The sequence below is a fragment of the Marmota flaviventris genome, chromosome 1 (genome assembly GCF_047511675.1).
Source record: "Marmota flaviventris isolate mMarFla1 chromosome 1, mMarFla1.hap1, whole genome shotgun sequence".
Classification (NCBI taxonomy): domain Eukaryota; kingdom Metazoa; phylum Chordata; class Mammalia; order Rodentia; family Sciuridae; genus Marmota; species Marmota flaviventris.
In genome coordinates, this window is record NC_092498.1 from 178,556,367 (window position 1) to 178,571,601 (window position 15,235).

The 15,235-nt window shown below is 37.6% G+C and overlaps 1 protein-coding gene across 14 annotated transcripts in view; it reads right to left on the reverse strand.

Annotated features, from left to right (window-relative positions):
• Tbc1d5 (TBC1 domain family member 5) overlaps positions 1 to 15,235 on the reverse strand; it is a 517,207-nt gene that overhangs the window by 24,224 nt on the left and 477,748 nt on the right. For all 14 annotated transcript variants that reach the window (XR_011709183.1, XM_071619394.1, XM_071619380.1 and 11 more), the window contains one exon: positions 3,332 to 3,431. Coding sequence is in view for 13 of the 14 variants with exons in the window: in XM_071619394.1 (XP_071475495.1) it covers positions 3,332 to 3,431 (100 nt within the window). In the remaining variant the exon portion in view is untranslated. The remainder of the gene's footprint in view (positions 1 to 3,331; positions 3,432 to 15,235) is intronic.

The following is a 15,235-nucleotide window of genomic DNA, read 5'->3' on the forward strand; positions in this document are numbered from 1 at the left end:
GAAGGCCATTTGAACAAATGCCATCATGTAATTTTTCTGAGAGGCTTTTCTTTATATTTGTTCTGCTATCAGTTACAAAAACAGCCTTGAATAGTACTTGACATTTTAAGATATTTATTGCATGTCTGATAAAAACAAAGGATAAGGAATTCTCTTGAGATGAACAACTTAAGAGAAAATTAATTAATATTAGCAAAGGATCCAGAGAAATATCTCTGAGACAGTTCTCACAGCCAACTTGGTAGCCTAGCACAGCAGTCCTCAAGACAAAGTGCAGATGCATCATTAAGTTCTGATTAAGCTACTGCTCACACACCTAATATTAGAGCAACATATCTCAATTCCAGCATTTAAAAAAAAATCATTTCCTAAGGAAATGTTCAGTTGGGTATTGAGAACTGTAGTACTGGTCCAAGCTCTTCAACTAACTAGTTGTGAGGCCTTGGATGGATCACTACTCAGCTCTATGGCCGAAGGACTCTCAGGTTCTTCCCTGTGAAGAGTCAGTTGGGGGAAAGAGTTGATTCCTGTGGAATATCCCCTATGGGCCATGTCCTGTGCTATGGTCTAAAAATATATTTGGGCAATAAACTAGCAAGACAGATATTCTTTTCTCAATTTCATGTATGAGGACATACTTGTAAGCAGGCTGAGCTAACTGACAGAGCCTGGAGTAACCCTATATCTGACTGATCCCACATGAGGTTGTCTCTCCTCAGACACCATTCTACCATTTTTACTACTGCCTCCTGCATGCTTCAAATACTGAGTGCTGGTTACATGCACTTAAGGTGTCCAAAGATTTTCATGAACGTCTTACATTTCTCCTAAGCACAGAAGATTAGGTTCCAAGGAACGTCCTGTAAGCTTCCTTTCATCTAGTCAACTGCTGTTAATAGAATATATTTGATATGAAAATAACTATTTGGCCACCTGCTTTTTTGACTTAATCTATCATGAACAGCTCCTTACGTTAATGATAAAACAGTACTTTAATCTTTATAAAGATTGAATTACTTCGTTATATTCAATCCCTACTGATGGACATCTCAGTTGTTGAAATTAGCTTACCTGAGTCAATCTTTTTGTTTCCATCAAAGTTTTCTTTAGAATCAAAGTTGCCCACAACACAGAAGCATCCTTTAATAAATCACTACTTCATTTACAGATAAACTGAAATGCATATGTAGGTATCAAGATCAGGAATTCTTTCTAGCACCCCACAATGCCACTTTAAAAATGCAACCATGCTATTCATATGGGGGAAAAGATATTGTTAGCTATTTGAAGGGATTCAAACGTATGCACAAAAACAAACCTAGTTTTAAGGTTAATTGAAAATTTATAGCTGGTATGGCCTTTTCTTAATTAAAGTGTTTCCCCTCACCAGGCAATGAGAACCTGCTCTTTTAGTGCTGAAAGACCAAAATCAGAGCAAAAGCTGCTTGAAAATTCTGAGCTAAAGTAAAGCTGCTTTAAAAGCTGCTGTGTACACCAAACAACAGGATTTTCTCGAGTTTCAGTAAATCTTTCTCCCAATCATTTCTTTGCTTTTCTACTTCAGTCAAAACCAAAATTAAGTAAAGCAAAGGTCACTCAAACAGCCAAAAAAGCAGAAAACACACACACTTTAACATTAAAATTACATTTAGCCAAAATGATGATATAAAATATATTATTTATATGTAAACTATCTCTTTAAAATTACCTCTTTTTTAGGCATTTTAAAATGTGGTCCTACTAAAGAATATGAGACTTATATAAATGTAGCTCTGTATGAATTTTTAGAATGATCATTAAGCAATATATAAACAATTCAGAAGGGAGTGGAGTCACATGTGACAGAGGAATCACTTCTTGCTGAGATGAGAGATTCTTCTCTGTTAATCGTCCACTAGGTTATTCCTGTTTTCACCTCTTGGGCCCTCTATCCTTGAAGGAGTGGTTGATAGAGCTCAAATAAGGCTGAAGGTAGAATAGGGCCCAGCCAGCCACTTAGAGCAGCGCCTTTTCAAACCCGTAAGAGTACGTTTATTACTTGCTTAACACAAATATGGTTTAAAAGGTTACACCGAAATGATAACTATTTTTGTCACTTGTAATGAACTCATGACTTAATGGGCTTAGAGATTACTTGATGGAGTCTGACGACAGAGGGTTCACCCCTAGCAAAAATAGGTCAATTTCAGCATCCCACCACTATAAAAGGTCTTGCTGGATTCTATCTAGTTTCTCCTCAGAGGAGGGATGCATCTTGATTTCTTACAGTACCTGGAACTGCCATGAAATGAAATGCACAATGGCCTGCTCGTAAGAGTACATGTCTTATCTTCCTAATTTGTTGTCAAACTATAGATGCATTACACTAGAGAATGCATTACACTGGAAGAAGAAAAAAGGATGCCCACAGTGTACTGAGAAATCATAATAATGGGCATGACAAAAGTTTTTGCAAGCAGCAAGGAATTTTCAAAGCAGTATAAACACAATTGAGCAGAGACCATTTCTAATATAAAACACAGAACATTTAGAGAGCTAGAGCAGTGCCTGAAGACTTTCTAATGTGACATATGTATGACTAACCCATAAACTGAACTTAAAACTTGGACATTTCTTGGAGTATAAGCGGACAGAAGGAAGAAAAGGTCTTATTGTTCTTATGGCAGGTGGTCAAAAAACCTGTCTTTAAAAAACCAAACAAACAGCTGAGTCTTCAGAGGTACACACCTATAATCCTAGCCTACCCAGGAGGCTGAGGCAGGAGGATGGCAAATTCAAGGCCAGCCTGGATAATTTAGTGATACCCTGTTTCAAGATAAAAATAATAATGTCTGGGAATGTAGCTCAATGCTAGAATTGGCATGCCTGAAGCCCCAAGTTCAATTCTCAGTACCACAAAAATAACAAACAAAAAAAGGAGGCATCATCAAAACGATGTTATTGATTATAGCAGACAGACTACCATAGCAATACAGCTGATTGATTTTGAAACCTCAATATTTGACTTTGGTTTGAGATAGACAAAGTCAGTATAGTAGTTAAGAGTTGAAATCTAAAGATGTGAAAAAAAAAGGTTGAAATCTACAGTCATATTGCTTGATATTGATTTTGATTTCATTTCAAAATCTTCATTTCACTTTAATCTTGTGACATTTCTTTACTTTTGGTGCTTCTGTATAATGTAGATAGTAGCAGTACTACTATGGGCTGTTATAAGGATTAAACGAAAAAATTCAATGTCAAGTACTTAATATAGTACCTAATACATAGTAATGCAAGTAGCTAGTATTGTTACAACTGTCATTGTTCCCTTGGCCAACAGTTCACTCACCAAGATGAGTGTCCATCACCTTTGCACAGTATTTGCACATGGCATCCAGGTCATTCAACTGCCCTTGAAGGAAGGAAATCTGGGCTTCTAATTCTTCTTCCTAAAATGAAAGGAGTAGAGATATGGAAATTTAAAGACATTCAAATAAAATCTCCAAGGTTTTCTAAATGATCTGGACTATTTTAAAGAGACCCAATCTCCTTTCAAACATAAAACAAAATAAAAGAGCAAATGAAAACTCACCACTGCCATCACCAAATCAGAAACAGCAAAATGGAGATTTTAAAAAATCTAGGCCATCAATATGTATAACAATAATGCATCCATGAAATAATGAAAAATAAAAAAATCTAGGCTATCCCTAATTGATTCTAGTTCTGTGCCAAGTGCAAATGTTTACACATACAACTTGTGTAAAAAAAGTACACAAAATATCTTCAATAAATATTTAGCAACACACATTAAGAGGGTAATGTAGATTTCATTGAACCACAGTTCCTACACAGATGGTACAGAAACAGTCCATTTTTTTCCTCACACACATTTGGGAAACCAAGATTTCAATTTTATAAGATGAATCTCATAATTTTCTAGACAATGATAATCTTAAAAATTTGAAATTTCCCAAAGCACTTGAAAAGTTGCCCCAGAAGCCCATAAATAGCTGTTCTTGTTTCCTCTCTTGACACCACACAAGAGCATTTTATTTGTTGGTTTCTAGGAAGAAGTATTCTGGGGCAAGTAATTATCTAAGTGGTAAAGGACAGTTTAACTGTAACAAAAGAATAGTCTTTTTTTTTTTAAGAAAAAATAACACATGCAAAAACTTTCCCAAGGAAATTTAGAAGATTATGGGAGTTTTTCTCAGAAACAGAGTATAATCCTCATCATTTGGGATATTCTAAGCTAAGTTAGCTAGAATACAAAGAAAGGATGTTGCCAGGGCTGGAACAGGCTAGAAAATTGATTTTCCAGTCTTAGATGCTTGTCCTTTCACATAAAAATCCTTTGTGTTGTTAATAAGAACGGAAGAAAAAATCCATGGCAGTGTATTTTTTTTTAACTAATCTGATCTGTAGAATGATCTGTACATGGAAATTAATAGTTGAAAAGGTGACTTGTAGGTGTATTCCATTTTAACAATATACATATGCAGCACTGAAAAGTACTGTTTTCAACTGCTGCCTGAAGAATCAGCCCTCATGAGTATGCGCTGAAACGCCTGACACAAAAAACAGACCTAACAGTAGCTTCAAAAAAAAAACTTGTGTGAACTGTCCACTGTAGGATTATGCAACAAAGCACTAACCATGTTTTTTTATATATTCTACAAAGTGCAGCAGTCTCTCCTCCTGTCCTTAAATAAGGACAAATGCCACCAGAAGCAGATCAGCCAAAGGGGACTGTGGATGGGGTGGGTAGTACCACCCTCCTAACTCTTCAGCTGGGTCATACAGAGAAAATGTTTTTGTATAGGCTTGAATTTCCCTGTTCTATCAGGAACTATGAGAATTAGAAAAAGAAGGCTATGTCTACTGGTTAACTATGGTTGTACCTCATGGCAGAAGGTAACCATCAATTCCTTCCCTGAGTGTGGAGGCTCCATCATTGGGAGGTGGTATGAAGCTCCCTTCACACCCTTTCCCCCTTGAATGTGGGATTGGTCTCGTGACTTTGCTTGATCAAGAGACTGCAGAAGAAGTCAAACTGTGCCAATTTTGGGCAAGTTTAAGAGGACTGCTAACTTCTGCTTTTCCTAGAGAAGATAGCTACCATGCTGTAAAGAAGTTCAGAAGAGAATACAAAAGAGAAAAGGGATTACTTGGAGAGAAAGGGGCTATAAGAGAAGCACTAAGGCTCTAGACTGTGAATGAAGTTTTTTTGGGCCTTTTATGTCAACCCAGCTAAAGCCAGGCAGGTGAGTGCCCCAGTCAATATCAAATGGAACAGATGATTGGCCTACCAGAACCTGGTCCAAATTCCTGACCAACAGGTCTATGAGAAACAAGGGTAGGGTTGTTTTTAGGTACTACATTTTGGAACAGCTTATTATGCAGAAATAGATAACCGAAACAGTGGTAGAATAGATTGGGACTAAATTGGGACATGGCATGAAGAAATTTAAGTTCTATTCCTGATCCTGCCATCAACGAGACATGTGATCTTCAGTAACCCTCTCCTTGCTGTGGCCAAAATTCAGTGCTCTGGAAGATGTGCAAATCAGAGGGGATTTGCTCCCAAGGATCTTACCAACTGGTAGTTGGAAAAATAAAGTTATATAAACTATTGGAGGGTGAGAGTGAGTCTATGAAGGTCTTACACTGAAATAAGAAATATCACTTTGGGAATCCTGATCCCAGTCTCTTGTCTTTCTACAGAATAAGTCATCTTTGTTTGTTACAGATACAAACTCAACTGTATGAGTCTAGAACTGTATGAAGGATAGGGTTTGGCAATCTTTTAAAAGAGGGCCCAGATGCAACCTGAGTTTCTCCTTTTATCTGGTAAGTAGCAACTGGGTGCTGACAGCCCAGAGTGGAGAAGGGTCACTAAGAATGCAGTGCTTCCTGACTGAACTCTGTTTAATCTAGGTTTTTAGTTTAATTTGGTTTCACAAGTGTTTCTTTCAAGATAGAAAGCCCTTGGGAGCTGGAATTCCCAGGAGTCATTCCTACCTGAAGGGATCGATTCTGTTTTGTTGGCTTTCTTCTCAATAGTGGGGAGGAAAGAATTTCAGAGGACACATTTTAGAGGAGATGGGCCAAGCCTGCTGTGAGAGGCACTGGCTAGCTAGAGGAAGTCTGTAGCTCCAGGGGCCTCTTCCTAAAAATACTTTGTTGCTTGAGCAGGAACACTATTGTAATAAAGACTGTGACAAGAACAGGGCCCTCTAAATTGGGCAATGCAGGATTTACACATGTGTGTAGAAGTCCTGAGAGCAGAGCAGCCCATGGTACTTGGTGGGTGAAGATGTGGGGATATAGAAACATAAATTTCCAAGTTTCCATTTTTGCTTAGGTCTCTGGTGGCAGCAAACGAAGAGCATCTTGCACTCCTGAAAATCCAAATGACTCAAACATAGACAAAATATTTGGCTTGATATGAATATGGTAGAAAAAGAGGTCTTTTATTCATTTACATCTTCTTTTTCAAAGGAAAGTTTATGCAAAAAGCCTGATATTATATCTGAGAGAATACAGCTGCTCTGGTTGAAGCAGGTGGAGGACCCAGGAACCTCTTCTGGAAGTTTGGAATCCAGTGTTATCCCTCTAGGCGTTGCTTAATCTTAGAACATTACTCAGTCCTTCCACTATCACTCAAACTTTATTAATAGAAATGGAACCACTTTGTAGGCAAAAGAGTGGCTTGTCATTTATTCTTGACTATATTATATGATTACAGATAAAAGAAAGAGCCAAGAATCAAGCTTCTAAAATCTTGGGAAACAGGTTTACCTTTCTATCTTAACTTCTTAGGCTCCACACTCCTTTCAACTAATACTTAGGACACTTTAGTAATTTGTTTCTGTTAAGCTGATCCTCTGTCATCAAAAATAAATGTCTGGCTAACTGCCTTGAGGTTTTATGAAATCAACTAGTTAATGTTGTACTAGTTTTACTTGCTTATGAGTAAATAAGAGACTTGAGAGATGTTTATTATATTCCTTCTGCACCCATGTTCTGCTTCTATCACAGGCAGGGGAGTGGTAGGGCATGAGGGAATTCTGAGTAGACACACTTGGCTCCAATCTTAATTTCTGCCAGTTATTACCTGCATAATTTTGGCTAAATTCCTTAGTTTCTTGGTCCCTTCACTCCCATCTGGCAGGATTGGAAGGAAAGTGAAAGGAGAATACATTGTCTAGCACAGAGGAAGCACTCTATAAAATAATTCTGTAAAATTTTTTAAAGTTAGGTTAAACCAGTAAAATGACTAAGTACAAAGTTTTATGATTCGCTGTTGGAAAACACTGGTTTCTGGTTTGAAGCCTTTTACATTGTTTAGTCCAGAAGATCAATAAGGGCTTAAGAGCAAGTACTGTCTGGGTTCTGAATACTAGCAAATTAACATGTGAGGCAAGAAACTGACAGAGACTTAGGAAGTCGGGCCACAAGCAGACTGTGCTGTGCAACATCACCAACTTGGAAGCCCTGTATGAAAGGATCAGAGCATGAGGGCTCCTGTACCATAGAGAGAACAGCTGCCCCCTAGCCCTGCTATAGTGACTTTAATGGCCAGGCACTGGGTTTGCATGTTCTAATACATTTAATCCTCACAACAAACCTATGAGGTAGATTTTTTATCTCTTCCATGAAACATGGCCTGCTTCTCCGTCATATTCTCTGGAAGTGTATGGTAAGGTTTAGACAGCTATTTGAGAACCAAGTCACATGGCCCACTACTCCCACCACTTCCTAGTATACACACTCTTTCTTATCTCAGCATGGGCCTCCCAATGAATGACCACATATCTCAGTTTTCTTTAACAGAGATTCACGAATTGTAATGGAGAGTACTAACCTCAAATTGCTTACTAAATTGTTTTCCTTCAAAATCATTCAGTATAATTGGCTCTACGGTTTTGTTGTTTATAGAATGATTTTAATTTTGACTAAATAATTGGAAGAAATGGCTTTTCAAATTTGCTTTTTAAAAGTAGTGTTTCTACCATTTCCTCCCAAACAGATGATGTGCCATATACTTCTTAAATTATTATACAACTCAGTTCTTTATTATATAGATTGTATATGTTGATTTTATTAAATGCTTTAACATCTTTCTGCTATTTTTTGGTTAAAATAGAGTAAGTTTTTGTATTTTATTACTTGTTCACTTATTCATCAATTTATTCAACAAATGTATTCATTTGCATTGTGTTAGCCCTTGTGGAAAATACAATAATGAATGAGACATGGTACTCTGACTTCTACAAGTTTAGAGGAAGGTATAGTCTGTAAATAAAGCGAAGAAGGGAGGAAAAAGAGTTGAATGACTCAGACATTACTGTCCTACAGGCATATGTGATTACATGACCAATGCAATTCTACATCATGTACAACCAGAAGAATGAGAAGTTATACTCTTTATATGTATGTCAAAATACATTCTACTAACATGTACACTAATTAGAACAAACAAACAAACAAAAAAGGTCATTCTATGTAAGAGATGAAGAGAAGGCCGTTCTTAAGTCTGGGAAGAGAAGACAACTTCCAATTCTAGATGTGGAAATGAAGAGCACATTTTTCTGGAAGAGGCCACCTTTTTGAGGGGTCTTAAAGGAGAGTGTCACAGGAGTAGTTGCCTTTGCTAAAAGCAGTGACTCTTCAGTTAGGTCTGCAGATGCCTGAGGGATAAGTGAAAGCAGGATAAAGCTTGGCATCTCTGCCTTCACTTTCGGTCTCCTTTATTACCTTAAACTTTGGGTCAGGTCTCCACTCAGCTCTGCATATAAGCAGGTTAATAATTTCAGGAGAGTTCATCTGAAGTCTAGGAATACAAGGTTTTTAGTCCTAAATTTACTTAGCCTATCTTGTCCCCGTTTAAGTTTGAGGCAAGATTTGCAGCATTGTGTTTCAGACACCTGGAATGGTGCCTAGAAATCTTTAGCCCTTGTTCTATACCTTCTAGGAGGAGCAGGTGGCAGACATACCACCCCATGAAGAGTAACCATCTCATGGAAACTGAACTGTCCCTTTCCAGGGCCACTGGTCTGACAGATAAACATTCTGAGCAGAAATTGGAAATTTCCCCCTCAAGCAATAAGAACCTCTCTGGAGCCACCTTGAAGAACCAGATCTGAGGCAATGATCAACCAGAACACAGTTTGACCAAGACTGCTAATTTACCCCAGTTTTTTCTCTATTTAAAACTAAAGCTCCAATCAGCAACCTGAAGACAGGGATGGGATGTTAGATCTCACTTTGCCTTCCCAAAGTAGCTATACTGATTAAAGTTCTTTTCCTACTTTTCACCATGCTCTTTCTGGTTGATTTTTGGGGTAAACGGCTAGACCTCATTGGTTGGGGCCCCTGGAGTCAGGCCTCTGGCCTTGGACTCTGATAACAGGAGAACTTATGTTAGAAGAAATAATAAGAAAGGATATTGTAGGAAGAAGCTGCCTGGTACATTAAAGAATATAGGCAGCAAAGTGTGGTATGTGGGCAAAGACAAGTATGGAGTTGAGCTGGCACACACGGATCAGCAGGAGCTGAGGTTTGGCAGAAAGGCCTCCCTTCCCTACTGCATTTTTTCCTTCAGATGATTACATTTTAGGGGTCAGGGTTTGACATGCAGTGGGGGTTGGTGTGTAAACACATACACCATGCTTACAGATGATTATTCTTGCAGTAGCAATGTCTCTGTCTCTAGGCTAATTCTAATTCTATGGATAGGGTGGGGACACAGGAATCAGAATTTCTCTTTTGGAGTGCAGTTCTGCTCAGCTTCTTAAGTGAGTGTCCTCAGATCACAGGAGAAGCATACGAGGGAACCAACACTGATACAGGCGGCAGAAGCAGGCTAAGAATAGCAGCCAGAAGACAGGAAAGACATCCAGTCTTTCTTGAGCAGATGGGTGAACAAGAAGTGGGAAGTGAAGGAAACGGAAAGTCTTGAGGAGAAGGAGGAAGGCCACGGATGTTCTGAGGAAGCTGTGGTGTACACAAGGGCAAAACACACACGGAGTGAATGAAACCCAAGCCAAAAGCATATGGTAACGGCAGAGGAAGGCACCATCAGAAAAAACGGAAGAGGAGCACAAATAAGACTTTTTAAGGAATATAAAAATAAGTGGCATGGGTGTGTAAAGCAGCACAGCAGGGCTGGAGAACAAGCTGTTACATGAATCACATGCCCTAGAATCAGTATACCAGGCCTGCTATTTACCATCTCTGCAACCTAGACCAGACAGCAAAGCTCTTTAAGCCTGCCTATGAGATAGTGATAATAATTGTTTCTGCTTCATATGATTGTTGGGGGATTGAATTACATGAACTTTTCCAGCTGAAAGGCTGTGCACAGTACTACACACAGTAAATACTTTATAAAGGTTAATTTTTTTTGTTGTCAGATTAGGAATATAATACTAGAAAGTTATTCTAATGAATTACAGATGCATGTAAAAACATAACTCCTAGGATATTCATCACACATGCAAGGGTAGCACACACACACATATGGACCCCATATAAATCCTAAGTGTCTAATCAGAGTAACTTAGGTAAACTGTGGTAAATCCATAAATAGAATGCTATGTAACCTTTAAAAATGTTCTTGCAGAACATTTAACAATAATATATACTAATTGGGAAAACAGGGTGCAAAGAAGTAGTAAAGAGTATTCTGATTTTGAAAAAAAAAAGTGTACAAAAACTATCAATTACTGATTATTTGTCAAACGGTAGGATTACAGGTGTATTTTTCCTTTCTTTTTGCTTTTCTCCCCCTGGATTTTCCACAATGAAATTGGATATTTTATAAAAAACCAAATTAGTATGCAAATAACATAATAGAGAAAAAACTTTAAAAGGTGATAATCAATAAGAAAAAAAAGATGTTTATATTTTAAAATGACCAAAATCAACTCCAAGTCAAACTCTAAACAACTCTATTCTCTAAACAACACTAAATAGCAAGAAAACATAAGTGAAGTAACTTGTGAAAAAAGTAAATATTTATAATGTTTTGTGCAATGTGTAAACCTTAAGTAACACTTTTTGGGTAAAGGGATTCTTTCTACACAACTGAAGCACAGATGTAAATGGACATTATTCTTTTTTTTTTTTAATTTTTAATGTTTATTTTTTAGTTTTCGGCGGACACAACATCTTTGTTTGTATGTGGTGCTGAGGATTGAACCCAGGCCGCACGCATGCCAGGCGAGCGCACTACCACTTGAGCCTCATCCCCAGCCTGGACATTATTCTTTATAGGCTGTCTAGTGTGATTCTTTAATGTACTTAAAAAACAGATGCTTACCAAAATTTCAAGTAAAAGTTCCCGTTTTCATAAGGATGAAAACAAACATGTTAAATACGAATGAAAATGGCCTTAGGAATTTAGAACTGAAATTCTAAGCTCAAGATGTGAAATTTATGCTGTAAAACTATCATTTCAAAGTTGGAAATACCTTTAGAGATCATTTATTTCAACTTATTTTAATTAATAGAGCAACTTTAATGTGGCTAGGTAAGTGGGTATGGTGATGCAGTGTCTTTGGTTCCAGCTGTTTAGGAGGCTGAGGTAGGAGGATCAACTGAGACTAGGAGTTCAAGGCCAGCCCAGGCAACAGAATGAGACCCCATTTCAAACAAAATAACAAATGCATAGAAAATATAGAAAGCATAGAAAATATATATATAAAACATGTATGTATGTATGTACACCCATACACACACACACACACACACACATATATATATATATATATATATATATATATATATATATATATATATATATATGGTCAGGCAGCTAGTAGACAGCAGAACTCACTCTAGTAGGCTTCCTTCTTTTTTTTTTTCAACCACTGAGGCACTGTGGAGTCCACCCTGAGACAAGCACTACCAGGGACACTGGAATTGTCTGGAGAGGATGGGTTTTCATGACAGCCATTGAGGCCCTCTTTCCACCTGTGATCTGCTGTAATGATCATGCTGCTCCTTCCTGCCCATGCTGGCCCACAGCAAAGACACCAAAACCAAATATAATAGTATCTTTTATGAGTTTTCACTCTTTTAGTTTCTTTCAGCAAACTGAAAATAAACTACTGAAGAGTACTGTCTCCTTCATAATTCATGACAGCTAAGTCATGGAATGGGTGCCTGGGTGCCTGTTGATAGATCAATAGATAAAGAAAACATGGTATATATACACAGTGGAGTATTATTCAGCCATAAAGAAGACTGAAATTATGTTATCTGCCTGAAAATAGATGGAAGTAGAGATCTAATGTTAAACAAAATTAAAAAAACAGACTCAAAAAGATTAAGCATCACATGTTTTCCCTCTTGTGGAATCTAGGAAGAAAAAAACCCCCGAAGTTGAGGGGGACTATTAGAGAAGAAGGGGAGACAAGGGGAGAGCTATAGGGGTGCATATGACCAAAGTATGTTATTTTCATGTAGAAATATGCCATGTGAAATTCACTACTTTGCATAATTAAAATGTACATCATACAAAAAGAATATTGCCTCACAACAGGTAAAGGTTAAAAGTGCCTGCCTTAGAAACTGGGGTGGTTAGGTAAGGCCTGGTTAAGGATTTTGCCAGTCCAGCACCTCTCTGATCCTGTTGCTTCAGCTGGCCACAGAGGATGGTGACCATCCTCACTCCCTCTCTACTATGGTGCAACAAAAATGGCAGGGCAGGTCTACAATGAGAAGTATGTGGAGAAACCTCTAAGGTTTCTAAATTTGTCTATCAAACTACAACCTGACTTACGGCATACCCCTAGAGTTGACCAATTATATAAATCAAATCTACATTCTCTTCACTGGTTTACACGTGAAAGAGTTCCAAATCTCTTTTTGAAGCCAGGTATTGGCAGGTTAAAATAATTAATGCATATCACATGCTTGCCATGGGTTGAACATAGGGGATATTTTTATATTCTGATATATGTATTTTGGTTTTCATACATGGTTTATGGCTTGCAACTCCCTCCCCAAGGTAGGCCATGGAAATCAGAATTTCTCTTTTTCAGTGCAGGTCACAGCAACACTAAAGTTCTGCTGCACAGGGGCCAAAAAGAATGCTGAAACTTGCAGGTTTTCCTGGGGTTCCCAGTCTATTAGCATTAGGTATGCAATGAAATCTCCACTCAAACCCAAAAGGGCAGGATTCAGAGAGCTTCCAGGAAGCTGGATACGTGCAGGATCTCTAGGGGCTCCATGCCCTTTCTTCTATACTTTGCTCTTTACATCTCTTCATCTGTGTCCTTTACAACATCCTTTGTAATAAATTAGGAAAATTAAATAAGTTCTGCAGGCTGCTTGACCAACTTAATTAAACCCAAGGAGAGGGGTTCAGGAAACTTGAGCTATATAAAACTGGCATCTAGGATGGGCAGCCTTGGGGAATGAGCCCTCACCTGTGGGATCTGATGCTGTCCCCAGGTAAATAGTATCAGAACTGAGCTGGAGAACACCCAGCTGGTGTGTGCTGCTGCAGAACTGCTGGCTGGCCTGCCAATGGGGAGGACTTGTCACACCTTTTGAGGACACAGAAGTCTGTTGTGTTGACTATAGCATGAAAGCAGAGGGAAAATAGACTCCAGTCCCCCAACAGAGATGGATTCTAAGTATTTTAAAAATAGAATGTTAGGTTTACAAAATTGACAAAAAATTCCTTTTTTATTTAGCTGCCTCTCATAATTTTTCTTGAGACAGTAAAAAATAAAATGAAAATCCTAGTTTCTTACCTTACTTTATTCTTTGGCTCTACCTGATAAAGCACAAACTTCCTAGTGCCCAATTATGACAAGTGACTTTTTTTTTATAGACAGAACTTAACATAGTCTCTCTGTGCCTCTGTTCTCTCATCTGTAAGATGGGCAGTAATTACAGACTTACCTTACAATGTCCCTGGAGGACTAAAGAAACCAATGCATATTAAATTCTCAGAATGAAAAGAACACAAGGAAAGCACTCTATAAACCCTCAGCACTTAGCTGTCTTCTACAAAAACATGCTTGCTTTATATGAGAAAATCTCATTCCTGATTTGATAGTCAATTGATCTTGGAATAATTCTTTTCAGTCTTTAATATGCACAAAATTGCCTGGGTGTTAAAATGTGGGGTCTATTTTAGTAGATCTTGGGTAGGCCTGGGATTCTGCATTTCTAACAAGATCTCTGTGGATGCAACAGAGCTAGTTCATAGAACACAATTCAGAGCTAATTCTTGGATCATTAGGCCTCAACTTACTCTACTGTAAGCACAAGTACTTATAAATTATTATAAAACACAAGTGAAATACAAAATATCTTTTGTAATTTTTGATAAACAGAGGCTGTGTGTAAGTATCAGAGAATAAAAGACGCTTCTCAAACATGAGTGCAATGAAAAGTAAATTGTACAGCATGTCCATACTTTATGGTAAATTCATCCTGATTTTTAGGCACTTTAACACTGAGCTACATCCCTAGCCCTTTTATTTATTTTATTTTGAGATAGGATCTTGCTAAGTTGTTCAGGGACTTGGTAAACTGCTGAAGCTGGCTTTGAACTTGTGATCCTCCTGCCTCAGCCTCGGGATTACAGGCGTACACCACCATGCCTGGATTCTGAAGATATTTTTATAAAAAAAAAAGTGTAAGAACTTTTAGCTTTAAAAACATATGCTTTTATATCCCTTGCCATTCAACATTGTGAGCTATTTTAATCTAACTTTGCCTTTACAAAAGTTGCTTAACAAAAAACAGAATAAACAGAGAAGACAAAATAAGTTCCAGAAAATAGAATCATGTGCTACAAATTCAAAAGTAAACTGAATAAACTTACAATCCTATAATAAACATACTAGAAATTGAAATTAAATCTTTAACTAGGATCAACCTTACATGAGTATGATGAAAGAATGACACCTCACTTACATAATTACAAATGTTATTATTTGTAAAAGCCCTAAAACTGGTTTAAAATAAATAATTATATGCACATGGTATATCTTGGTATTCTTTGCCCTACAAAAATTAAGAGGTATGAAAATGTTAAGCACAGTTGTTAAGGCAATTTTCTGTCTTTTGAACATTTTATCTGGGAAAAAAGGGCTCTCCAAGGAAGACCCTTATATCAGAGTCTAAATGGCAATGGTGGAGAAATGTTCCTATTTTTTAGACTGTCAGGTTGTCATCTGTGTTGTATTTTTATAACTCGGTGACCTGATCAAGCTTGTAGATC